The sequence below is a fragment of the Myotis nattereri genome, assembly GCF_964212035.1.
Source record: "Myotis nattereri genome assembly, chromosome: 13".
NCBI lineage: Eukaryota > Metazoa > Chordata > Mammalia > Chiroptera > Vespertilionidae > Myotis > Myotis nattereri.
The window spans coordinates 44280439-44308417 of NC_138088.1; the positions used below are offsets into that span (position 1 = coordinate 44280439).

At 42.7% G+C, this 27979-nt stretch overlaps 1 protein-coding gene across 1 annotated transcript in view; it reads left to right on the forward strand.

Annotated features, from left to right (window-relative positions):
- The first annotated feature begins 1627 nt into the window (after positions 1 to 1627).
- GBF1 (golgi brefeldin A resistant guanine nucleotide exchange factor 1) overlaps positions 1628 to 27979 on the forward strand; it is a 125572-nt gene continuing 99220 nt past the window's right edge. Inside the window, exons 1-3 of the mRNA XM_081104623.1 lie at positions 1628 to 1860; positions 10598 to 10703; positions 12589 to 12655. Of these exons, the coding sequence (XP_080960749.1) occupies positions 10608 to 10703; positions 12589 to 12655 (163 nt within the window). The 5' untranslated portion in view covers positions 1628 to 1860; positions 10598 to 10607. The remainder of the gene's footprint in view (positions 1861 to 10597; positions 10704 to 12588; positions 12656 to 27979) is intronic.

Consider the following 27979-nt stretch of genomic DNA (forward strand, 5'->3'; position numbering starts at 1 on the left):
TTCAGCTGCCTCCTGCACATTCTCTACTGGGGATGTGCCCGCAACCAAGGTACATGCCCTTGACCAGAATCGAACCTGGGACCCTTCAGTCCGCAGGCCGACGCTCTAACCACTGAGCCAAACCGGTTAGGGCGAGTTGGTTTCTTTTTTTCACTACTTCCCAGAAGTCTCTTCAGGTCTGCAGGGACATTTGGGCTCCATTCCAGGAGACAGGCTAGGAATTCCACCAGTCAATCTGCAAGAAAAAAAAAAAAAACCATTTTACTTTCACTTCTAGGTAATTCTAAATATCCTAGCAACCTCTATCATCTTGTGAAAGAGGAGAGGCACCTGGGGGTAGGAAAGTGAAGACTGGGGTGGACATTCAGCCTTTAGGCTTCTTAGTATTTTAAGGCAAACAGGGAAGGCTTCAGTTTCCTGTCACTGATGTGGACTAACCCGTGCGATTAGCTTTGTTCCAGGTAGGTAAAAAGTGTCCCAGGCTTAGTATGAGAGGCAGAGCTGGGAGTCACAGTCTGGTAGACTAATACATAAGAGATAGTGAAGGGCAGTGGAAAAAAAAAACGGAGCTGGCGACCAGGACACCTGGGTTTGTCTTTCTGCTCTGCCAACATGTAGTTATGCAAACGTGGGTGCTGTCTTTCCACTCTGGGACTTGGTTTCCTGCTCTGTAAAATGAAGAGACCTGAATTAGATACCCAAGGTTTCTGCCACCTCTCGTTTTTTTTTGTTTTTTTGTTTTCTATTTCTGCATGACAGGAACGGGGTACAAGACACAGAAACAGATGGGACAGACACCTCTATGAGAAGCCATACAGGGCAGTGAGAGTGCGGGAGGGGAAGTTGGAATAAATTGTGTGCTGATCCTAGGATGGAAGGAGCCCAGAAGCTGCTTCCTGTAGAAGTGTTCTCTCTCTCTTGTTTTTTTAAAAATACATTTTAAAAATTGATTTCAGAGAGGAAGGGAGAGATTGAAACATCAATGATGAGAGAAACTCATTGATCCACTGCCTCCTGCTCGCCCCTTACTGGGGATCGAGCCTTTGACCAGAATCGAACCTAGGACCCTTCAGGCCTCAGGATCGAACCCGGGACCCTTCAGGCCTCAGGCCGATGCTCTGTCCATTGAGCAAACCGGCTAGGGCTCCAAGTGTCCTCTTAAGGGGCACGGTTTTGGTCCAGCTGATTTTGATTGGGAGTGGCCGGAGTGGGACAGGGAGGAGGGAGTAGAGTCGTTCGCTCAAGCTCTCAAAACGAACCCCGCCCCCTTTCCAACAAATGTAAGCTTTCCTCCCCATAATGCCCAGCAAACACTGCCAGGCGCACTGCAACCGAACTCTAGCTAGCTCCACCTCTCCAACCGCCCAGCACAATTTCTCCCTTTTTATTGGCCTTTATTACTGTCACTCAGAGAGTCCTAATATCCGTTGGTTGTCCCTTACCTACCCTTTTCTTTCCCTTTTAATCTCTCCTCCTTAGGCGCAACCCATCTCTCGAAGACAATTTCCTTTCTTCGATTGGGTAGCTGGGATGCCACTTTTCACGATGCAAAGTTATGATTGGCTGTGCGCGTCAGGGCTCGCGCAGTTACCAGGCAGCGGGCTAGTCTGAGGCTAGTTACCACGTCAGTGCGCTGACAGGCCGGGTAGCCGGCTCCACCGCCCGTTCCGGCCGACTCTTCCCGGCCGCTGTGTGGTCCCTGATTGCGGCCTCAACTGCCAGGAAAAGGGCTACTTCCCTTCCCCCATCTGCCGCCAGAGTCGGGAGAGCCGCTCGGAGACGCCTTCGAGGCCCGGGCTGGACATGAGCAGCGGCTGCCGGTCCTGGGACTAGGCCCCGCCATTTTGGATCCGCTGACAGGTCAGCGAAGTCTCTTCTTAGAGTTCCAGGGGTGTGCAGGCCGCCCTGACATCGCGATAGGGAGTTAGGGGAGGAGGGCCCTCACTTGGACGAGCCGGGGGTGGAGTAAGCGCACAGGGGCAGAAATAAGACGAGGGGGAGATGGCTGTGGAAGGCACCTGGGAGGAAGGCAGGGGGCAAAGGTCAGGCCCTGGCCGCCGGAGGGGCGACTCCGGTTCTGACTTGGGATCCCTTGCAGGTGCCCGCATCCTTCCGGTGTCCCCAGGCTTAACCTAGCCTTTAGGTCCGCTCTCCCGGAGCTTTCTGCATCCTAAAGAGCCCATTCCTCCAGAGCTGAAAGCAGACCTAAGGAACATTGTACGTACCTAGGGTTGATTCTGAGACCTTCGACAGGAAAACCTCTTCAGATCGTGCACAGTGTCCACTTCCGTGGGACCCCCATTCACAGCCCTCGGCTTTATGGATGCTGGATCATGAACTAGTGCCACAGACCCAGGTGGGGAGGAGAGGTGTGGGAGGACTGCGGCCAGCAGCGTGAGGACCTGCCGGGAGAGGCTTTCCTCGCAGAGGGCAGCGCGATTGCCATTCTGGGTCTGGAGCTGTGGTTTTATCTTCTGAGCTGGTTTCTGCCTTGACGCAAGCTGTTGCACAGATAGTCTCTCCTGGTGTATGTTTTGGTTGGCGTTTTCTCCCCAGGTCGTCTCTTCACTTGTCCTGAAGAGAGGAGGTACAGTCACAAAGAAGCCACTCTTTTATGACATCTTTGGCTGAAAACAGAGAGGGGCTTGAGGACTGGTGAAGTTATTCAGTACTTTTGGCCTATTATTTTTAGTGGGTAAAATGAGTCATGAGAGATGTTCAGCCAATTTCAAAGTGTAGGGTCAAGCCCTGGCCGGTTTGGCTGAGGGGAGCATCCGACTTGGGACTCAGGGGTCCCGGGTTCGACTTTGGTCAAGGGCACGTGCCCGGGTTTCGGCCTCGGTCCCCGGGGAGGGGAGGGGGGGTGCGGAGGGGGGTCTGTGCAGGAGGCACCCGATGGATCAATGATTCCCTCTCATCACTGATGTTTCCATCTCTCTCAAGTGTAGGGTCAGAACAGTAGAGTGAATGATGGAACATGACCCAAAGAGTGGTTCATGGCACTGTGATGACATTTGATAAATTTCTGTATTGTAAAGCCTAAAGTTCCCCAAGGGTAAAGAGTGCCGTTCGAAATGAGGAATAGTGAAGACAGTATTTGTATTTATTTATTTTTCGCCCCATTTCTTTTTTTTTTAAATCTTTATTGTTGTATTACTTAAGTCCCCCTCCCCCCTTACAGTGTTTTTAAATAAACAACATAGAAATTTGTATTCCTTTAATTCAGGTACACAAGGCACTCCTCTGGGCTCTGTGGAGGATACAAATGGAAAGGGCAATTTTGGGATTGCTCTGTTCGGTGCACTTCTTAAAAGCAGTACCATATACTAGTATGTGCAGTGACCTGGTTAGAACATGTAGCAGGGATAAGTAGTATCAATCTAATGCCTTTCAGCACGTAGTGGACACTCAATAAATGTTATCTGTAGCGTGTATTAGTTTATATATATCCATATATATTTAGTTTATTGATTTGAGAGAGAGAGAGAGAAACATCAATTTGTTGTTTCACTTATTTATGTATTCATTGGTTGTTCCTTGTATGTGTCCTGATTGGGGATCGAACCTGCAACCTTGGTGTAGTGGGACAACACTCTAACCAGCTGAGCTACCCAGCCAGAGCCCCTAGTATTAGTTTTAGTATATAATCCTAAATTGTGGCATGGTTCTGGTCCTGGCAGTTGGGACTTTTGCATGGTGAGGTAGTAGTGACAAGGAAAGTCAAAATCTCATTGTATTAGAAGGGAAACTATCTAGAACATAGAGTGACTAAACCGTTTCTACCTAAAGCCCTCTGCCCTCCTGAAATTGTGTGTGAGTTGGGATAACATTGATTGATTTAAAATAAGTGGGAAGGAAATGGTACAGGCAATAATTGCATTTTAACTTTATGATCTAAGTTGCAGAATTAAAAATAAAAGTAATTGAAAGTGGCTAACGAAATGACATCGCACTGGAAGTACCTAGGTTTGATGGGCCTGCCTTGCTCCTCTGGGTTGATATGCCCTGTTGAGTGCTGTTGAGTTCATATGCTTTGCATAATAGGCAATCTAGTCTTCGGAAGATAGTGTGACCAATCCAGCATCTTTTCAGTTGGGCCTGGAGATGACCCGGGCATCAAAGATTTTCCCTTTCTGTACTTAAAAAGTCATTTTCTAGGTAGGAATCGTTTTTCATTCCCTGCCCCCACCCAAAATCAGAAAATTTGTGCTTCTTTCAAGACATGTTTGAGCTCATTCTTTTTTTCTTTTTTTAATATATTTTTATTGATTTCAGAAAGGAAAGGAGAAGGAGAGGGATAGAAACATCAATGATGAAAGAATCATTGATTGGCTGCCTCCTGCATGCTGCTCTCTGGGCATCAAGCCCACAACCCGGGCATGTGCCCCTGACCGGAATAGAACCTGGAACCCTTCAGTCTGCAAGCCAGCGCTCTATCCACTGAGCCAAATCAGCTAGGACTGAGCTCATTCTTTTTTAAAAAATTTTTAATATATATTTTATTGATTTTTTTATAGAGAGGAAGGGAGAAGGATAGAGAGTTAGAAACATCAATGAGAGAGAAACATCCATCAGCTGCCTCTTACACACCCCCTACTGTGGATGTGTCCCGCAACCAAGGTACATGCCCTTGACCTGGGACCCCTCAGTCTGCAGGCCGACGCTCTATCCACTGAGCCAAACTGGCCAGGGCGGCTGAGCTAATTCTTAAATGTAGATTATATGTTCTAATCTTTACAGTGATGCTCATTGACACAGCAGAAACTCAGGTTGTAGATAAAGGGTGTCCCAAAATTCACGCAAGAAGTACTTTTGATAGAAAACACAGGTTTATAATTAAAAATTATAAATTTTTTATTGATTCATAAAGTATACAGTATAGGGTTATGTATGGAATAGCATATCGGGTAAATGGCCTCCACGGCTTTGCTGGCACATACGCACTCTTTTGTTATTGCCTGAGCAGCGGCATTTTCGAAGAAGGTTTGTCCGATGATGCCTCCAGCCCAAAATCCGCACCAAACAGTGACACATTGTGGATGCATTTTTTTCTCAACAATCACTCGTGGATTTTCTGAACCCCAAATGCGACAATTTTGTCGATTAACCAAGCCATCAAGATGAAAATGAGTCTCATCGAAATTCAGCCACATTTATGCAAAACGGTCATGGAAAATTTCAACAAAAGAGTGCATATGTGCCAGCAAAGCCGTGGAGGCCATTTACCCGATATGCTATTCCATACATAACCCTATACTGTATACTTTATGAATCAATAAAAAATTTACAATTTTTAATTATAAACCTGTGTTTTCTATCAAAATTACTTCTTGCGTGAATTTTGAGACACCCTTTACTTCTCATGTGTAGCTGGGCATCAATACAAGTTGAACTTGTAGTTCTCAGAGTTTCTCTACTATTGCACTTTCCTATGTTCCAGAAGGCAGAATGACTGCCACTTTTAGATAATAACTTCATTGATAGGATACTTAGAGACTGGCTACTGTGGGCAGCAAGAGTGGAAAAAGACACAGCTCCTGCTTTTGAGGAGACCCACTAACTTACTAGTATACAGTAAGAATTGGAAGGATTATCCTAGCTTTTATATGCCACTTGTAATGATTGATCAGTCTGTCCCTGTGGTTCAGTGTGATAGAATAGAATGATTCTGTTGTTGGGATAAGGGTGGAGTTGAGTTGGAGGAGAAGGAAAGGTTCATTTTACCCTTAGGCTGGAAGAGCTATGTAAATGTAATTGGCAGCTATTTAGCTGTTATTGTTCTTTTCTGTTAGTATGTCCAATAGTGACTGTTTAATTAAATGAAAATATAATAGTGTGGGGATTTGGAGTCCCACTTGTAGTGGAAATGATCGTGGAGGTAATGATTTGTTGCCGTTACAGAAAACAGGGATTACAAACTCAAATGACTGAGTATCAAGCAGGTAAATGTAAATGAGTGAAGTGAGCCAGGTGGGAATGTATTAGGATGTAGTGGGGACTGTAGTATACTGGAATGTGGGCATAGTATGCTAAGTTTTTTGTCTTTCAGAAGAAACTAGAACTTCAGATCATTGGGTTTGAAATTGTTGGCAATAGTTAATTTTTTGTAAACCTCTGCAGGTGAACAAAATATGGATTCTGCCTTATGATAGTGGATGATTACCCCTGATACACAAGATGGGCAGGCCTTATGAGACTGTGGTTCTCTTTATATAATCACACGGACTAACTTTTTATCTTGGTCCTACTCTGCCAGCTGTCACCCTTATACTTTGGATGCCCTACGTTGTTTAAGGATGAGTGAGAGAAGCCTTATTTTATTTTTCATCTCTTACCTGGCAGAAGGGACATCTTTGAACAGCTTTGGACATATCTTAGTTGCTTGTCTTGGGTATAGTTCTTGGGATAAACTCAGAACCTCCAGAGGGAGGAGGTGCCACGGTAGAGCTGAGGTACATTGGTCACCTGATTATCAGGTTTGGGAGGATTTTCCAGTCGTGTCCTGTCAGGGCACCAGTCTTTTTCCTGGTTTGACTTTCTCTTACCTCCACCCTTTGTGTAAATTTCCTGAGCCCAGTAATTGTTTACTAGTACAGTAATTCTTGGTCACTTTCAATACAGCACAACTTTATTAGTTATATAAAGTATAACTATGCAGAATAATACTATCTATTGTTTAAGGATACGTACCAATAAAGCACAACTATGGTGTGTTCCTTGGCCAGCTCTGGAAGCCTTGTATGCTCTACATCATTAGTGCTCCTCTTGGTTCCTGGGTTGATGCTCAACCACTGAGCCACACCAGCTGGGCACAACTACTTTTATAAAGAGCCTACTCATTTAAAAAATCAGTTAATTAAAATAAAAAAAATAGGTAATAGGCAATATATGTATGTGACACAAAATTCAGAAGGTGCAAATTAACATACAGAAAAAAGTAAGTCTTCCTATCGACCCTGTTCTACAGTTTCCAGTTCTTTTTTCTGGAGGCAGCTGCTGTTAGCAGTTTCTTAAGAATCCTTCCAGAGACCCTGGCTGGTGTGGCTTAGTTGGTTGAACATCGTCCCTGCACCAGAAAGTCCTCAGATCGATTCCCAGGTTGCAGGCTCAATCCCTGCAACCATTGATCAGTGCGGGAGGCAGCTGATCAATGTTTCTCTCTTATCCTCACTCACTCTCTATGTAAAATCAATACAAATAAATTTAAAAATCCTTCAAGAGATGTAGAGCATACTCATCTTGCCTAAATAATTTGAGGAAGGAGGGATACTAGAGGTTTTATCTTTATTGATCCTTTAAATTATTTAACAACATGGATGACTCAGAAACATAATGTTTTAAGGGAAAATTGCAGAATATACAATATATTAGTTATATAAAGTATAACTATGCAGAATAATACTACCCATTGTTTAAGGATACAATGAAGTAAAAGTATAAAACAGCATGAAAAGTTTAATAAACTTCAGATTTAGAATAGTGGGACCTATGGGTGAAAGAGAGTAGGATATGATTAGGGAGGACACATAGAGACTTCAGTTGTGCAATTCTTACTCTGGATACTGACCATTATGTTACTCTTTATATCTTACTACGTGTTAAATACTGCATATTTTTATTTTATTTTTTTAAAAAAATATGTTTTTTATTGACTTCAGAGAGAGGAAGGGAGAGGGAGAGAGATAGAAACATCAATGATGAGAGAGAATAATTGATTGGCTGCCTCCTACACAACCCTCATTGGGGGTGGAGTCCGAAACCTGCACCATGCCCTGACTGGGAATCAAACTATGACCTCCTGGTTCATAGGTTGATGTTTAATCCACTGAGCCATACCAGCTAGGCGAGACTTCATTCTTTTTTTTTAACTTGAACCTTCATTATTATTTTATTGAGTGGATAAAATAAAGAACAATGGGAAGATCTGAAGTTCCCTATATAATAAAAGGCTGATATGCAAATAGACTGAACGGTGGAACGACTGGTTGCTATGACACACACTGACCACCAGGGGGCAGATGATCAACTCAGGAGCTGCCCCCTGGTGGTCAGTGCGCTCCCACAGGGGGAGCGCTGCTCAGCCAGAAGCTGGGTTCATGGTGGGGACCGTGGCAGCGGTGGTGGGAACCTCTCTTGCCTCCACAGTAGTGCTAAGGACCCCTTAGGGAGTGGGCCTAAGCTGGCAGGCGGACATCCCCTGAGGGGTCCAGGACTGCAAGAGGGCACAGGCTGGGCTGAGGGACCCTCCCCTCCCATGCATGTATGTCATGCACTGGGCCTCTAGTATCCTATCTAATAAAAGAGAAACATGGTAATTGACGTACGACCGCTACCCTTCCCATTGGCTAATCAGGGCAATATGCAAATTAACTGCCAGCCAAGATGGTGGCCGGCAGCCAGGCAGCTTGAAACTAACATGAGGCTTGCTTGCTTCAGTGACGGAGGACTCCAATGTTCCCCGCCTGCCACTGCAGGCCTCTGAACTGCAACTCTAAGCAACTATGTAACAAATATAGAAGCTAAACAAAACCCCAGAAACCTGCTTTAGTCACCGGGCTTCAGCCAGCAGGATCGCAACATTGTAAGCAAAGGCCAGGAACCTACTTTCAGCAGCAGAGGCCTAAGAGCTGGAGCCAAGCCTCAAAGCTAAAGCTGGCCCAGAATAAAAAGAAAAAAAAAGAAAAAAAGGAGCGGTTGGGAGCTTCAGTCACCCCCAGCCTGAAAACAGCCCTCAGCCCCTCACCCAGACTGGCCAGGCACCCCAGTGGGGACCCCCACCCTGAAGAGTGTGTGACCAGCTGCAAACAGCCATCATCCCCTCACCCAGGCTGGCCAGGCACCCCAGTGGGGACCCCCACCTTGAAGGATGTGTGACCAGCTGCAAACAGCCATCATCCCCTCACCCAGGCTGGCCAGGCACCCCAGTGGGGACCCCCACCCTGATTCAGGACACCCTTCAGGGCAAACCAGCCGGCACCCACCCATGCACCAGTCCTCTACCCTATATAGTAAAAGGGTAATATGCCTCCCGGCACCGGGATCAGTGTGACAGGGGGCAGCGCCCAAACCCCCTGATTGCTCTACGGCTCTGTGTGTGAGAGGGGGCGGGGCCACAACCTCCCTATCCACCCTGCTCTGTTCGTGACAGGGGAAGGGGCCCCAACTCCCTGATCAGCCCTGCTCTGTGCCTGATAGGGGGGAGCTCCCCAACCCCCTGATCACCCTGCGGCTCTGTGTGTGACAGGGTGCGGTGCCCCAACCCCCTGATTGGCCCTGCTCTGTGTGTGACAGAGTGCGGCGCCCCCCCTCCCCGCCCCCCCCAGGAGCCCTGCTCTGTGTGTGACGGGGTAGAGCCATAACCTCCCCATCGGCCCGGCCCTGAGTGTGAGAGTGGCGGCGCCCCAACCCCCTGATCGGCCCTGCTCTGTGGGTGATAGAGGGCGGCACCCCAACCCCCTGATGGGCCCTGCTCTGTGTGTGACAGGGGGTGGTGCTGCAACCTCCCCATCGACCCTGCCTTGAGTGTGGCAGAGGACGGTGCCCCAACCCCCCAATCAGCCCTACCCTGAGCGTGACTGAGGGTGGCATCACAACCTCCCAATCTGCCCTGCTCTGTGCATGACAGGGGGTGGCGCCCCAACTCCCCAATCGGCCCTGCTCTGAGCCCAACCAGGGGCTGCACCTAGGGATTTGGCCTGCCCTCTGCCACCCTGGAGCAGGCCTAAACCAGCAGGTTGTTATCTCCTGAGGGGTCCCAGACTGTGAGAGGGCACAGGCCAGGCTGAGGGACCCCCCCTTCCCCCTGAGTGCACAAATTTTTGTGCACCGGGCCTCTAGTCTTTAATAAACTAGAAACGCAGATATATCTGCATATCTAAAGGCCTCATAGGAAAGATTTTTTTTATTGTTAGTATTACAGATGTCCCCTATTTTCCCCCATTGTCCCCCCTCCATTGAGCCCCCACCCCACCTTTGAAGAACTTTACATGCTTGCTAGAGATTGTTGAGGGACCTTTGAGAAATTTTCTGGATTGATGCTTTTTTTTAAATTGATTTTTAGAGAGAGAGGAAGGGAGAGGGATAGAACAATAAAAACATTGATGATAGAGCAACACCATCTATTGGCTGCCTCATGCACGCCGCCTCCTTGGGATTGAGCCAGTGATTTCTTGGTTCCTGGGTTGAAGCTCAACCACTGAGCTACGCCAGCTGGGCAGGATTGATGCTTTAAAAAAAAGTTTTAATTGAGTTTAGAGAGAGAGGAAGGCAAAGAAAGAAACATCGATGTGAGAGAGAAACATCAATTGGCTGCCTCCTGCACACACCCTTATTGTGGATCGAGCCTGCAACACTGGCATGTGACCTGAGCAGGAATTGAACCTGCAACCTTTTTGTGCACAGGCTGACATTCAACCTACTGAGCCACACCAGCCAGGGCTGGATTGATGCGTTTTGAATTATTGTATCTTGTACTTCCAGAAATCTTGGTATTTAAAAGTTAAATTATAATTCTAATCTTACCAAGTACTGATTTAAGCATGGACATGCTCTGGGTAAGCAAATATTAACTATACTTTTTTCTTAACTGTTTTGGTAGGTTTGCCAGGATGGTGGATAAGAATATTTACATCATTCAAGGGGAGATTAACATTGTGGTTGGGGCCATCAAACGGAATGCTCGATGGAGCACCCATATTCCATTGGTAAGTGGGGAATGGGCAGAAAGCTTGGTCACTGATTTGCTGTTAGGGATCTGTGCATAGTTAAAACAGTAATCAATTTGCCAGTAATAATGGGGATAGTAGGAATTCTGAGTTGTTGTTCTTTTTTTTTAAATCCTCACCAGAGGATATATTTTTCCCCCCAATGATTTTTTTTGGAGAGTGGAAGGGAGGGAGAGAGAGAGAGAGAGAGATAGAAACATTGAAGTCAGAGAGATATATCAATTGGTTGCTTCCTGAATGAGCCTCAACAGGGGCCTGGGATCGAACCTGCAACTGAGATACGTGCCCTTGACCAGGAATCAAACCTGAGACTCTCAGGTCTGAGGGCTAATGCTCTAATCACTGAGATAAACCAGCCAGGGCTCAGAGTTGTTCTTGATATCAAGGACTTTGTGTTTTATTCCAGCTAATGACAAATTTACAGGCTGCCTTTTTTTCTCTGGGGCTTAAAAGATGATACCATTCTTCTAACTATTTTGTAAATAACTTAAGGTAGTACTTGCGACTTCTTTAAAATGCCTAAAAATGTCAGATTCCTTATCTTCTAGGCTTATCACATTTATTTAATTAGTTTAGTTATATATACATGGAGTATGGCTTGGTGATAGAATTCTTTGAGAATTCATCAAGCTTCTATACATAGAGCAGGCCATATCTTGCCAATCAGATGAATAAGAAATTTACCTGTTATAAAGCTGGCTTTTTTGTATACATATGTTTAAGGATATTTTTTGTACAGTTGTATAAAACAATTTTTTACCACAATTGTAAAAACAGTTTAGACATTTTCAACTTGGTGTTTGGAAATTTCTCATGCTCATTTATAAAAATAGGTTGTTTTAGAAGTGAGAGTCGAGTCAGGAATGTCTTTGAAATGAGCATGTGCGATTATATAATGAATATGAAGAAGAAGAGAGAGAATAATACATATATCTTAGTCTGTTTGGGATGCTATAACAAAATACCACAAACTGGGTAGCTTATAAACAACAAATTTATTTCTCACAGTTCTGGAGCCTGGAAGTCTGAGATCATGATGCCAGCATGGTCATATGAGGATCTTCTTCTGGGTCTCTGACTTCTTATTATGTCCTCATATGGTGGAATGAGCAAGAGAGCTCTTTTGGGACTCTCTTATAGGCCATTAATTCCATTCAAGTGGGCTCTGCCCTCATGACCTACTCATCCACCTTTTTAAGACCCCCACCTCCTGATTCTATCACATTGGGCATTAGTATTTCAACATGTAAGTTACAAATATATATATATATATATATATATATATATATATATATATATATATATGTGTGTGTGTGTGTGTGTGTGTGTGTATATGCATATATGTATATATGTATATATGTATATATTTAAATTTCAGAGAGGAAGGGAGAGGGAGAGAGATAGAAACAATGATGAGAGAGAATCATTGATCGGCTGCCTCCTGGGGATCTAGCCCGCAACCCGGGCATGTGCCCTGACTGGGAATCGAACCGTGACCTCCTGGTTCATAGGTCAACACTCAACTACTGCGCCATGCTGGCCGGGCAACATGTAAGTTTTGAGGGGACACCAACATTCAGACCATAGCAAATATAAAGGACCTGGCAATCTATGGTAGCTTGAGTGCTGTGGTCATGGTGTAGATTAATACTTTAGGATTTACTATTTTAGGTAAGCCCAGAGGACCTCTATGAATTAAGAGATTAAGGAACTGGAAAAATGTATACTAACTTTCTTTTCCTAAGAATAAAAACTTACTGGATTTTCTGGTTGGATTCAGAGAAAGCCCTTGATCTATCCTTTGTTTCCTTTTTCCTTTGTGTCCAACAATGATTTAAAAAATAACCGCATCTGTTTGTTGCAGGATGAAGAACGGGATCCTCTGCTGCATAGTTTCAGTCATCTAAAGGAGGTTCTAAACAGCATAACCGGTAAGTCCTCACAACTATGTAAGACTATTTATCTTGGTAAAAAAGACATGTGTTTGATTTACTGCAGGGATGGAAAAACTTTTTCTGAAAAGTAAATATTTTGGGCTTTACAGGCCATAGTAACTACTCAATTCTGCCATTGGTAGCTTAGAAGCAGACATAGATAATACTTAAGTGAATGAGTAATAAATCAAATTTTCTTTAAAAAAACAGGTTGCAAGCCAGGTTTGAGTCATGGGTATAGATTGCCCCTGGTTTATTGTATTGCTGATCCTTTTCCTTGAGTTCCTAAAAGGACATCCCTCTTTTTTTTTTTTTTTAAGATATTTTATTGATTTTTTACAGAGAGGAGGGGAGAGGGATAGAGAGCCAGAAACATCGATGAGAGAGAAACATCGACCAGCTGCCTCCTGCATGCCCCCCACTGGGGACGTGCCCGCAACCAAGGCACATGCCCCCGACCGGAATCGAACCTGGGACCCTTGAGTCCACAGGCCGATGCTCTATCCGCTTAGCCAAACCGGTTAGGGCAGGACATCCCTCTTTAGTGGGGAATCAGCATTCATACAATTATAAGCTTCCTTCATTGTGTGAGTAATAAGTAAGTTACTGTGGTTTGAACTACTTTCTTTGTCTACCTTATGCATGCCATAAGGTAGGAAGTTTGTGGCACAAATAAAGTTTTTAATATTTGCAACAAAACCTTTCTGTTGCCCTAACTAGTTTGGCTCAGTAGATAGAGTGTCGTCCTGCGGACTGAAGGGTCCAGGTTTGATTCCGGTCAAGGGCATGTACCTTGGTTGCAGGCCCATCCCCAGTAGGGGGTGTGCAGGAGGCAACTGATCGATGTATCTCTATCCCTCTCCCTTCCTCTCTGTAAAAAAAAAACCAAAAAAACCAAAAAACCTTTCTGTTATAGAAAGTCATTGTTGCTTTTAGGGCCTTAGCTCTCTGTAATACAGATCTTTCAATCTTCATGTGTTCCAGAATCTTTTTTTTCCTTTTTTTCCACCATGTTTCCCTAATGATAATAAGTTTATGTAATATTTATATATTTAGAATTTTTCAATCCATTTTCATGTTTATTTCCTTATTGAACTTTTACGTAACCCTGTAGGGGAGGCATGGCATATATTGTCCCATTTTATGAATGAAGTTAAAACCCAGAGACATTTTAGGTGATTTAGCTGAGGTCACACTAATCTTAAGAGATAGAGTCAAAACTAGAATTCTTGATTCTGGCCCCTGATTTCTGGTTTAGTGCCCTGTTCTATATTGCTTCTGTTCATGCAATTAGAGGAGAATGTACACAGGAAGTGCCTTATATTTGTACTAAAGGCCTGGTGCATGAATTCATGCATGGGTGGGGTCTGGCCAGCCTGTCCCAATGGGGGCCCATCAGGTAGGGCCGGCAGGGGGGAGGGGCTGTGGGCAGTTGGCTGGCGGCCCCACCCCAGATCGGGGTGTTGGGAGCCAATTTGGGGCTGGGCTGGCCTGAGAGGGGAGCTGATTTGGGCTGGGATCAGGCCGGTTGGCTGCCGCAATGCATGTCATAGCCACCTGTCATTCCAGTCGTTCTGGTTGTTCTGCTGTTCCGGTCGCTAGATATATACATGTGTTTTGGGTGGGGGAGGCAAGACTCAACACCTTTGGGTTTTTCAAGAGGGGTGATAAAGATATAAGGGAAAGCCTCAGATTTGTGTTACTCTTGACTGTAAAGGACTTTTGCAATGTATATCCTTGAAAAGAACTATTGCAGGGATGGACAGCTAGTAACATATCTAAGACCACAACTGAAATCATTTTTAGGCTTTTGCAAATTACATAACAATAAACAAATACATTTTCTCCTTTTATGAGGAATTTAGAAGAATATCTGGAGAAAATTTCCATTTCCTTTTTACTTTTCCTAAACATGGGCTAATGTTATCTAAGGATTCCCTACAATGTTTTCTTTAAAGGAGAAAATTCCACTTTATTGAAACTATTGGAAATGTTAGCCAAGAAGGATCAAGTATAGAGGAGGTGGTTGTTAGCTAGTTAGCAGGGTGAATGTTGCAACTAGGTAGTAGATTCTTATTTTATGGCCTGTACTGTAAGTGACTTTGATGCTTTAGAAAGAATTGACTGCCTTCACAGATTTTTCTTTCTGTCTTTTTTTTTTTTTTTTACTGAACAGATAAAGCTTACATATCCCAATAAGAAAGAGTAGATATTTACCACTCTTTTTGGTGGGTAAGAGTTCAGAGTACTATCTTTCTAAGAGATGTTAAAAGGATTAAACAAGTGAATATATTTGGAAACATTTGGCCAACATTTTATAACACAGCATGGTATTGGTTGGGAACACTCTAAAATGGCAGATTGGAGTAGCCTTGTAGGCCCTTTGGGCACTCTGTGGACATTGAGGAGCTGAGCTGGTGCTGCTATCCCGACAGCCACATATCCTGCTTGCGATCCAGTCCATATTCTGTACTTGTTTTCACTATCCTGACATATCCTGAGACTTCAGCTCAGAAATCATAGCTGTGGTGAATGGTAAAGTCCAGGACTTGGGGTCTCTAGACCAGGGATCGCTAACCTTTCGGACCTCACAGACCAACAGTGGTCTGCAGACCTCCAGAACCCCTGCTCTAGACCATGTTAGAGCTACCAAAGTTCATTCTGCTGCCTAACTTTCTTACATCCTTGGGTTAGGAATCCATATTTTCTGCTCTTTGATACTAATAAAACCAGAATGTGCTGAGGAGCCAATTCTGTCTGTGATAGTAGGAACATACCTGGGTGTTACCAAGCTTTCTTCCAGATGAAGACAAAAAGTGCTAGTACTTTCTAGAGGCTAACAGATGTAGCAAATTTTGAAATGATGCCAGCCAAGGTTGCCCTGTTGTTCTTGGGTTTTAGCTTATTACCTGCTTGAGAAAAAAGATAGAGTGGACCCAAAGTAGGGCATTTCATGGTCTTCTGATTGGTTCTGACCCCCCACACAGTGTTGGAGCAGGTTTATGGGTGAGCTGCCTCTGTGGTCCTGGACTCTGCAACCCATGACCAATTTCTTGTTTCTTTTACTGAAACGAACAGATTTTTTTGATTGGCAGTGTCAGGAGGACTGCTTTCTTGGAAGCCGGTTGATGGTAGGAGGCTGGGAAAGGGCTTTGAACTTGGAGAGAGAAACTAAAGAGACTGCCCTTGCCATGTGACTGGAAATGGTGTGCCACTTAGACTGGAGTAAGTATGGCAGGAATTCTAGGACGCCCACTCAGTTTAATTCATGAACTGATTTGAGCTTGGTCTCTCTTTTTTAAAAAAATATATTTTATTGATTTTTTACAGAGAGGAAGGGAGAGGGATAGAGAGTTAGAAACATCGATGAGAGAGAAACATCGATCAGCTGCTTCCTGCACACCTCCTTCTGGGGATGTGCCCGCAACCAAGGTACATGCCCTTGACTGGAATTGAACCTGGGACCCTTCAATCCACAGGCTGACGCTCTATCCACTGAGCCAAACCAGTTAAGGCAGGGCTTGATCTCCTTTTACAAGAAGGCTTTCTATTTGCATTTTCCTCCCTAGGTTTTCTGTTGGTTAAGAATATCACTGTTGGTGCCCAGCTGGCATAGCTCAATGGTTGAGTGTCCACCTATGAACCAGGAGGTCACAGTTCGATTCCCGGTCTGGGTGCATGCATGGTTTGCAGGCTTGATCCCCAGTGGGGGAGCATGCAGGAGGCAGCCAATCAATGATTCTCTCTCATCATTGATATTTCTCTCCCTCTCTCTCTCTCTCCTTCTCCCTCTCTGAAATCAATAAAAAATATATTTTTTAAAAAAGAATATCACTGTTGGAAATAGGTGGTTCATTGGACATCGTCAATAAACCAAAATGATTTGTTTTCTTTTTGTAAATTGTCAGGGGATAATTTACATATATAAGCACTATCTACTCCTCCAGGAGTATTAGCATTGTGAAGGAAATAAGTCCATTGTCTCTAGTAAGGTTGGCTAAGGTTGGCTAAGTCCATACCTATTATTCTTACAGATATGTAACTCTGGACCACATTTATAGTCAGTATTTGCCCAAATTGCCTGACAATTTCATGTTTTGTAACATTTAGAGTAATAGAATATTCTAATCCCAAATATAAAGATACGGTTGCACTTGGAAGATACAGAGTACCTAAGAACAAAGTTTGTGTGTTTCTACTTTAGATAAGCCTTGTCTCACCATCAGTGAGACTTGACTGCTGCCCCTTTTAGGAATCCTTTTAGGATGTTATTCTGAAGAAGATGTGTGATTGCCAGAGGCGTTGAAGGGGTGTGGGGAATGACTACTAATGGGGACAAATTTCTTTTTGGGTGTTTAAAATGTTCCGGAATTAGATAGTGGTGATGATTATATGACTCTGTGAATATATTAAAAACCATTGAATTGTATAATTTGAAAGGATGAAATTTTTTTTTATATATATATATATTTTATTGATTTTTTACAGAGAGGAAGGGAGAGAGATAGAGAGTCAGAAACATCGATGAGAGAGAAACATCGATCAGCTGCCCCCTGCACATCTCCCACTGGGGATATGCCCGCAACCCAGGCACATGCCCTCAACCGGAATCGAACCCGGGACCCTTCAGTCCGCAGGCCGACGCTCTATCCACTGAGCCAAACCGGTTTCGGCTGAAAGGATGAAATTTTTAAAAAAATATATTTTTTACGGATTTCAGAGAGGAAGGGAGAGAGATAGATAGAAACATCAATGACGAGAGAGAATCATTGATTGGCTGCCTTTTGCACGCCCCCTACTGGAGGAGATCAAGCCTGCAACCTGGGCATGTGCCCTTGACTGGAATCGAACCTGGGACCCTTTATTTTATTTTATTTTTTAATTTTTTAAAAATATGTTTTTATTTATTTCAGAGAGGAATGGGGAAAGAGAGAGATAGAAACATCAATAACGAGAGAGAATCACTGATCGCTGCCTCCTGGGCATCGAGCCTGCAACCTGGGCATGTGCCCTTGACTGGAATAAAACCTGGGATCTGTCAGTCCGCAGGCCGATGCTCTATCCACTGCGCCAAACCGGCTAGTGCTAAATGGGTGAATTTTATGGAAATTATATCTTAATTTTTAAAAATCAGCAAATGTAGATTGGAAAAGTGATGGGGTTTACCAGTTCTTTCTCTGGGCTCAGAGCTGTGGAGGGAAGCCTCTGACTGTATTTGATGCTGTGCTTTGAACCCATTGTCCAGCAAAGGCAGAAAAAGGCTCTCTGTTCAGCCTCCTAGCCCAGTGTGTCCTTTTATGTCTCTCTCATTAACTCCAGAAGCACATGGCTTTTATATTTAAATTTATTCAAGCTGTAATCTTTGACATTTGAGTTAGCTTTTAGTACAGTTTTGCATTTATAGTAATATATATTATGTATTTTCTCTATCCCCAAAGAATCCGTTTTAATCTTTTCCGGATGCAAATTTCAGTCTTTCTTGTTCCATCTTCTCTCTCTTGCTCTCTTTCCCCTCCCCCAACAGAGTGTGTTTGATCAGGTGTGGCAGGAATATCCACTGTCAAGCTGCGCCCTTTATATTAGTCAATATTTTCTTTCTCCCCCCTCCCTGTCTGTCTGCCCCTTTGGGCTTTCCCAGTTGATTTATAATTTTGGAATTCTCATCGGAGTCTGTAATACAGTTTGTTCATTATTTAACCAAAACCTGTTTAATGAGCAGAGAGAGGCAATGTAAATGTTAGGCATGTTGCAGTGATGTACCTTTGTGCTTCTCAAAGCGGGTGGGTAGTTAACTCTGTGCTGCCTGCAGGGCTGGGGTGTCCTGGCCTTAGGGGCAGAAGGACCACTGCCTCTCCCTTACGTCTACCTAAGCCCTGGCATAGGTTTAGATTCCAAAACCCATTTCCTTTTATCCTTCTAGAAATCTTGTGGGGGTTCTTGCACATTAGTGATATCTTCAGTCTCATAGATAGGCTGTGGAAAGATCTGTGGCATGGGCTAGGGCAGTGGTTGGCAAACTGCGGCTCGCGAGCCACATGCGGCTCTTTGGCCCCTTGAGTGTGGCTCTTCCACAAAATACCGACTTATGCACATGGGCCACGAAGTTTCAGTCACACTGTACATGAGCGCCCGCACGTGGTATTTTGTGGAAGAGCCACACTCAAGGGGCCAAAGAGCCGCATGTGGCTCGCGAGCCGCAGTTTGCCGACCACTGGGCTAGGGGATGGAAGGGAAAGTGAAATATCAGGATACTGTACGTGATATTGTTCTTGGTTTTAGATCTGAAGAGAGTAGATGATTTAGAAGAATTCTTCTAGCTGACATAGTCTGTGGTCGTTGATCTATTTGTTCCCAGACTAGACAAGTGTTTGTAAGCCTTATTACCCTTCATCCACTGAGCTTCATGGAAAGGGCTCTAGTCAGTTGTGATTTGTGGTGTTTGGCTGTGGTCTTTTGCCTCCAGATTTAGGGTGCTTTTGTCCTTGGTTTTTAAACTTAGATAATTACAAATAAATTATTTTAAAAATAATTTAGCTTTAAAGCAGAGAGAGAGGAACAGTCTAAAAGGTCTAAAAGTCTAAACAGTCTAATAGTCATACCCGATTTTGCTCTTACGGGATCATCTCTTAATGACCTTAAAGCCTTTAAAGACTTCAGGGCCAGGGCTTGAGAAAGACTTCTTTTTTTTTTTTTTTTTTAATGTGTTTTTATTGATTTCAGAGAGGAAGGGAGAGGGAGAGAGAGATAGAAACATCAATGATGAGAGAGAATCATTAATCGGCTGCCTCCTGCACGCCCCACACTGGGGATTGAGCCCACAACCCGGGCATGTGCCCTGACTGGGAATCGAACCGTGACCTCCTGGTTCATAGGTGGATACTCAACCACTGAGCTACTCCGGCCGGGCAAGAGGAAGACTTCTTAGTGGTGTGTATGTCGGGGGTGGTGGGGGTAGTGAGTTTGCCTTTGGAGATTTAATGCCAGGCATTTTTAATTTCGAGAGCCTCTGGAGAATGAGGGTATTCAGTATAAGACTAAGGTGGTCTTGAGGTTCAGTGTAAGCACGTATAGTAACTATGAAGCTACTTTAGCTTCTTGGTCTTGTTCTTTCTGGGATTCACCAAGATTTGGATACCTTCTGTGTATGGTTTATTAAATTGCTTACTGTTAGATTATCTGTTATGTACTAGGCAGTTTGCTTAGGCACTTAGCCATTGGGTCTGTCATGGTATACAGACAGGCAAACTTTCTTCCGACCCTAATAACCACTGGTTTACAAGATTAGTGGCTTTAGCTGACCATGCCATGGCTAACCTTTGTGTCCTCTACTCTATGCCATATGGTTCCCTATCAGGCATGGAATGTATGATAGTGAATGGGAGCAGTCTGTTGCCATCTTTTTATTCTCACCCTTTCCTTTGTTAACAAAACAAGCCAAAGAAATGAACAAGAATGATAGCTTATACACTTGCTAATTTGACTTTCTCATGTAAAGCCAAAGTTTAGATATTGCCAGAGTTTAGATACTGTCAAAGATATAGAATAATTCTGAGGAATATGCTATTTCTTTACTGAGCTTACCTGGACTACAAAAAATGGTGTACTTGAGTTTAAGAGGGAGAGAATCAGGTGCCTGGAGAAAGTAGATATATCAGAAATTTATTTAAATGTAGTTTATCCTGGACAAACACACCTGTAGGGTACTGTCTGTCTTAAACTTTGTGAATTAGGTTTCTGAGCTAGGAGGTTTGAATCCATGTAACCTCCAGAGGTTTGCAGGGAACATTTAAACAGAATCTGTAAGCCAACCTTTAGGAGGAACTAAAACTGAACATTTGTCTGGCCTAGGCCTCTTAGAAATAGACTTTTAAGTAGAAGTGAAACTGTCCCAAGGATGCCTCATACCTCAATTTTAATGTTTCAATTGGAAGATGGGGAGGTATAGGGAAAAGAAATTTTAGTAGTCACTGTCAGGAAAAAGATTAAGTTAAGGGCACATTATTTGAAAAAGAAAAAAGAAAAGATTATGCTAGTGTTATCATCTCCCATACTGATTGAATGCAAAGCATACTTTCATTTTTTTTTTTTTGGTAGGGGCTTATGGTTTTGGGAGTAGTAGAGTAAACAATATATCACTATTAATCAGCATGAGAAGAAAGTTGAATAAGTCATTAGCTTTGTCCCACTTGGAGTTGAACTTGTGAATTGTTCAAGGCTTGACTAAATGGAGGCTAAAAGACCAAGTGTAATAAAATTTGGCAGACAAATTAATGTAATGGGATGAGTGTTGGAAGAGGCAAGGTTGGACACACTTATATAAGTATCTGTTTCCAGTGCCCTTTTTGACTTTCTTGTTCTACAATAAAATATAAGACTATATTAGTTTGGAGATTATTGAGTCAAACTGACTTTGGCACCTTAGAGTCTTGGTAGCTTGATTGGCCTCAGACTTATGGGCATTTCAGCATAGTTAGAGAAAATAAAAATATCGTGATTCCTCCTTGCCCCCCCCCCCCCGAATATTCATATAAATAAGGTAGCTCCAAGAGGCCTGTATTTAGATGACTTTACTTTGTTATTTCTTTTTACTGGGGCCCTTCCCCAACTGATCTGAACCCTCTTCACATGACATTTCTAAAGCAAGTTCTTCCAAACATTTATTTGTCCTTGAGGTTAGAAAATGAAGACTTTCTTGAGAAGAAGCAGTTCTGTATAGTCTGGTTTCTTAATGGGTCCAGCTCTCCTTTTTTCTCTCTTTCTAATAGTCAAACATAGTTAGCCGTCAGAACTAGTCTGCTGGCACATTTTCTACTACATGTATCTGAAAGGGGGTTGTCAAAAAAAAAAAAAAAAAGGAGTATTCTTAATAGCTTGTCTCTCAAAGGCAGAGGCAAAGGAACCTAATTTCTTTTCTTTTTTTAAAATATATTTTTATTGATTTAGAGAGGAAGGGAGAGGGAGAGATGGAAACATCAATGATGAGAGAGAATCATCGATCAGCTGCTTCCTGCACACCTCCTAATGGGGATTGATCCCACCAGGAACCTAATTTCTAATAGAGGTTAGAGGTGGTTTGATAGTGTGGTTTGTGGTGGGTGTCATAGTTGCTGGTATTGCTCTCACTGCCATTGTCCTATTTAGCACTGCCACCTCTTAAAAGGCCTGAAATTATTCTCTGTTTATGTGCCCAATTTGCTATGACAGCAGTCAGATGAGTAAAAGGAGGAAAAGCCAGCTGCTGCTTTGTTTTTAACAAGGAGGCAGGCAGAGTCCTTTTCTTCTTTCCACTCACTCAAACTCAGGACAAGTGCCAAGAGGGTTTCAGAAGAAGCCAAATGTTTGAAATTCAATGTGCAGTTTTGATTAGGAGAGATAATAAAGAGTTATTTGTATCAGCCTGGCTCCCTTTAACCTCCTCTTTATGCTCATAGTTACTTAATTGGTCACCTCAATTTCTAAAAAAATTTTTGTTGTTGTTAATCCTCACCCAAGGATATTTTTTCCATTGATTTTTAGAGAGAGTGAAAGGGAAGGGGAGAGAGAGAGAAACATCAATGTAAGAGAGAGGATCAAACTGCAACCCAGGTATGTGTCCTTGACTGGGAATCAAGCCCATGACCCTTTAGTCCATAGGCCAATGCTGTAACCACTGAGAAAACTGGCCAGGGCCTCAATTTCTAAAGTGATATTGAATATGTTTAGGGAAAGCGTGAGTACATTTGTCTTTCCTGGCACCCATTAAAAGATAGAGCTGGGTATACAGCAACATGGAGTTATATCATTTCAGTTCAGATCACTTCATTAAAAAAGGGTGGTAAATGGAGGGCAGTAACTAATTTAAGCTCTCCCGTTTGCTTCTGGAAACTAGGTGATAAGATGGTCCTTACCAGTTTTAAGGTCTTTATTTCTTTACTTTGGTCTGGAGAGATTAAGTTAAGGGCACATTATTTGAAAAAGAAAAAAGGACTTAGATGGACAAGAAGTCCTGTCTGCCTGTTGGCTGGCTTCTCATTGCATGCCTCTTCTGTAACACCAGCCTTCTGTTACCACTGATACTACTGTAGGTTGAGTTGTGAAGGGCTGCCACATGTGCACACATCGCAACTGACCTTTCCTTGTTTCATGCTTATTGAGCAATTACTTGCCCGTTTGTGGAACTCACATTATAGCCTTGGATTTTTGGCCCAGTGTGAAGTGGAGGCATCCAGGAAGTAGCCTGATAGACTGTACATCAGAGGGCAATAAATTGGCATTTGACTTGATGGAAAGGGAGGACCAGATGTGGTGTGGGAGCAAGGGTTTTTCTGCAGTCAGCCATGCAGCTTGCTTCCAGGTGTCCTGGAAAGCAGTTTAGGAACTGGAGGCTAAGGGTAGTTGGGGACATCAATTGTAGAGGAACAGGATCAAAAAAACTTCAATGTCATATACCCTGAATTGGGGAAAATCCTCCAAAAGTCAAAGGACAAATAAAATTTCCCTGACATTAATAGGAATTTTTCTACTGATTATTCTTACTTATCAAATAAAGTAAGTTATTAATTGGCAGAAAAAATATAAAACTTGGGAGACCCTTGACAAAGGGTTGCAAAATAAGAAAGCCTTATCCCACATGAGCATTTTCATGAAGGTTCATTTTTCTTTTTTAAAAAATATATTTTATTGATTTTTTACAGAGAGGAAGGGAGAGGGATAGAGAGTTAGAAACATTGATCAGCTGCCTCCTGAACACCCCCTACTGGGGATGTGCCCGCAACCAAGGTACATGCCCTTGACCAGAATCTAGCCTGGAACCCTTCAGTCTGCAGGCTGGCGCTCTATCCACTGAGCCAAACGGGTCCGGGCAAGGTTCATTTTTCTTTATGGGCAAACCCATGCTTAAGAAAACTGGCTCCAAATTGATGATAATGTAAGAGCTAAGATATTATTATGACTGCCCTACCGTTGGCTACAAGTTGTATCTTACAGCCTGCAAGTTGCATTCTATTAGTGGATTGCAATATCATTTTAAAGGGTTGCATAGCATTTTTCCTCAAATTTTTGTTATGAAAAATTTCAAATAAACCAAAAATTGAAATAATATTCCACAGGACCAGAGGGTTTCGGGTTTGATTTCAGGTCAAGGGCATATACCTTGGTTTCAGATTCCCCCACCCCAGTAGGGACGTGTGTGGCAGGCAAATAGTTGATGTGTCTCTTTTACATCAATGTTTCTCTCCCTTTCTCTACCTCCTCCCTCCCTCCATTCCACTCTCTCTAGAAATCAATAGACAAAATATCCTCAGGTGAGGATTAAAAAAAATTTTCCCATTTGTCCCCACATTTCCTTTTATAGCTGTAGTTGGTTTTATAAACCAATATTCAAGCAAAATTCTCATTTCATTAGGTAGTAATATCTCTTTAGACTTTTAAAATCCACACAGTTTTCTCCACCCCTATTTTTCCCCTTTTGGTATTGACTTTTTTAAGAGACCACGGCATTTATTTTTAGAATGTTCTGCATTCTGGATTTGTCTTTGTCATTGTGTTGTCATTTTACTTGTTTCTCTAGCCCATATATTTTCTGTATTCTAGAATTTAGGATTAAAGGCTTAATTTGATTCAGGTTAAACTTCATTCGGTGATACTGTGTACTTCATATTATATCACCTCAGGAGGTACATACAGTCGGGTTGTCCCCACTATTGGTGGTGTTAAGTTTGACTGCTTGCTTCTAGTGGTGACTGCTGTATTTTCTCATTATAAAATAAATTTATTTTTCTCTTTGCAATTAGTAAGGAATCTGTGAAGTAATACTTTGGCACATTCTGAATACCTTGTTCTCCAATATGCTTTTTTAAAAATATATTTTTTTATTGATTTCAGAGAGGAAGGGAGAGGGAGAGAGAAATAGAAACATCAATGATGAGAGAGAATCATTGATCAGCTGCTTCCTGTACGCCCCCTACTAGGGATGGAGCCCTCAACCCAGAATCAAACCATGATCTCCTGGTTCATAGGTTGATGCTCGACAACTGAGCACACAAGCCAGCTATTCTTTTACCTAATGATCATCCACTGATGAATTTTTTTGCCAGAATCATTTATTTAAGTAGAGGTTGTAGAATGATGACTTTCTAATTGACATTCTTTCTACATTTATTAGCTGGCACTCTTTGTAAAGAATTATTTCCTTCATATACTGGAGGATGAATCACAGTTTCTTGTAAAAAGGTAGGGGAAATGCTTGATTCTTTCCCTTTTATTGCCAATTTTCAAAGTAAAGACCACTAATGTCCATAAATGAGGTGTTCCTCCTTTGTGAATATTTATTTATTCAGTGTTTTATAATTAGTTACATTTATGATTATTTTTGGTGATCATTAATTCCAAGTTTGGCCAGTGAGAGCCCCTTCGGTCCTTTGATATGACCCCTTTGAGCACTTCCTTGCTTTCTAGTACAAGTTATAGGCATTAAGGGAGGAGAATAAAGAGATAGAATAGAAAGTATTAGTGCGTCATACATAATAAGGATAAGTATTGTTTTGGGAAATTTTTGTTTCAATTAGAAACATGTATATGTTCTGGGTTACAGTGTAAAATGTATTTCTTTCTGTAGGTCATGGTCAAAAAAAAAAGTTTGAAAGTCCTGGTAGAGGGAGTTTGTAATTTATTCCTGTTCCAGCTCTGGTTTGAATCTGTCTCTCTGCAATGTTATTTATTAGGCAAGGAGTCAAAGAGGGTGTTGAGTCAGAGGGCCTCTTCCACTATATTCTTGCATTCTGCAAAGGACTCTATGAAGGTGCTTTAGCCCCTTGTCCTTTGGGAACGAGTGAACTATTATATCTGGATTTCATACCTATCAACTTTGATTTCAGTAAAGCAGTTTTTTCTTTCTGATCATTTTTTTATTTAGAGATTTACTATTACATATTATTTCATCCCCCACCCCCACCTTTATTTTGATATAATTGACAAGTAACATTGTGTTAGTTTAAGGTATACAGTGTGATGATTTGATATGTGTATATATTGAGAAATGATGACTATAATAAGATTAGTTAACACATTCTTCACCTAAACATAATTACAATTGTGTGTGTGTGTGTGTGTGTGTGTGTGTGTGTGTATGGCGAGGGGGGTGAGAACATTTAAGATCTACTCTCTTGCCCTATCTGGTTTGGCTCAATGGATAGAGCGTCGGCCTGCAGACTGAAGGGTCCCAAGTTTGATTCTGGTCAAGGGCACATGCCCAGGTTGCGGGCTTCCATCCCCAGTAGGGAGCGTGCAGGAAGCAGCCAGTCAACAATTCTCTCTCATCATTGATGTTTCTATCTCTCTCTCCCTCTCCCTTCCTCTCTGAAATCAATAAAAAATATATATATATATTAAAAAAAAGGATCTACTCTCTTAGCAACTTTCAAGTATATAATACAGTATATATTGTTGAGTTACCATGCTGTACTAGTATATGAGACCCCACAACTTTTTTATCTTATAACTGGAAATTTATACCCTTTGATTAACATCTCCCCATTTTCCCTACCACTGAGCCCCTTGGCAATTACCTTTCAATCTCTGTTTCTATGAATTTGATTATTTTAAGATTCTACACGTGAGATCATACATTATTTGTCTTTCTCTGTCTTATTTTACTTAGCACAATATTCTCAAGGTCCATCCATGTTGTTGCAAATGGCAGAATTTCCTTCTAATTTATGGCTGAAACAATTCTATTTATATGGTTGTTTCTCTGTGTATGAATCCAGCTTTTGCAAGACAGAAATTAGTTTGAGACCAGTTGAGTCATACAATCCTGGAGAATGTTATATCCTTCCTTAAGGAAAAAAGGATTGGGTATGTAATTGTGACTGATTAATCACTTTGCATCTTGTACCTTAACACTTTTATGTAAGCTGATTGTTCAGGGATAAGGTGATAGCACGTCATAATAGACATGGGTTGGCCATCCTTTTGAATCCTTTTGATGGGTTAAGGAGGGAGTCATTTGTATTGGAAAAACTCCAAGACAGCACCTTCTCCAGGAACTTTGCTCTTGGCAAAAATTCATTTATATATTCCATCAACAAATATTTCTTGAGCACTTAATGTGTGCCAGACACTGAACTAGGAGACTGACATAGTTCATGTCCTCATAAAGTTTATGGTCTAGTGGGCTGGTGATTTGAGAAGCACTGAAATTTGAGTGGACAGCTGGGCACTGGTTTGAGGTCTGCCCAGCTTCCACATATGACCTCAGGAAATTGTTGTATACCCTGTGTGCTGAAAAAGGTTCTAGGATGGTCTGAAGAACAGCATTGGTGTTTGTGTGCATTGTCTATCCCACCCCCACCTTCTGTCCTAGCCCTCGCTGCGTAGTAGTAACAGAGTGCCTGTCAGTTTTATTTGCTGCTTAAGAGCCTTGGATGCATAAGGCTCAATTAGTCCATTTATATTCACCTTTGATTAATCAATTTGTGCATCTCAGAACTGAATTGACTAAAATTGTCCATAGGATATTATGAAAATTAATAAACAGAAACATAATTTAAAGTGGAATGGGGGGCCTAGAAGAGAGAAGTTTCATGCATGTGTCATTCAACACACACTAATAACCCCAACAGGAAAAGATATACCTTGTCTTTCCAACAGGAAGTGATACTGCTTTACTACCTCAGTGTAGGAAGAAAAGAATCCTCCTTACTCAGTAACAGCTCAACCAACGGCAGACTGCCATAACTCAGCCAATGAAAAGTCACTATATTTAGAATTTTCAGTTTCCTCCAGTAGACTCCCATGGGTTTGCATGTGGTTTGCCATTTGACTGCAAGAACTGAATAGCAATGCTTTGTTGTTACCAAACAACCCTTTTTTGCTGTAGAAATATCTGGCTATTTGTTTAAGGTCAACAATATGAATGGCTGATTGCCTTTTCTAATAAAATTCAGCTTTGCATTTGAGTCCTCTCAGGTTTAGGCTTCAGACACAATTGTTAGTATTTTGAAGTTAGTGGCACAAAACAAAGGTTTTATTAGCTAAGGTGCTAAAAGAATAAGGAAAATTATCCTATAAATTAAAACCCTAATATGCAAATCGACTGAACGGCAGAACCACCGGTTGCTATGATGTGCACTGACCCCCAGGGGGCAGATGCTCAACGCAGGAGCATCTGCCCCCTGAGAAGGAGGTGACTGGTGGTGGCAATCAGGGGGTGGGGCGGGCCGGTGAGCTGCGCCAGGCTGCCAGCCAATGTGGGTGCTAGCAGAGGCGCACCCCTCCCCCCCCCCGCCATCGCCCTGCCCGCTGGTCGCCCCACAGATTGGCCATGATCACCGGCCAGGCCTA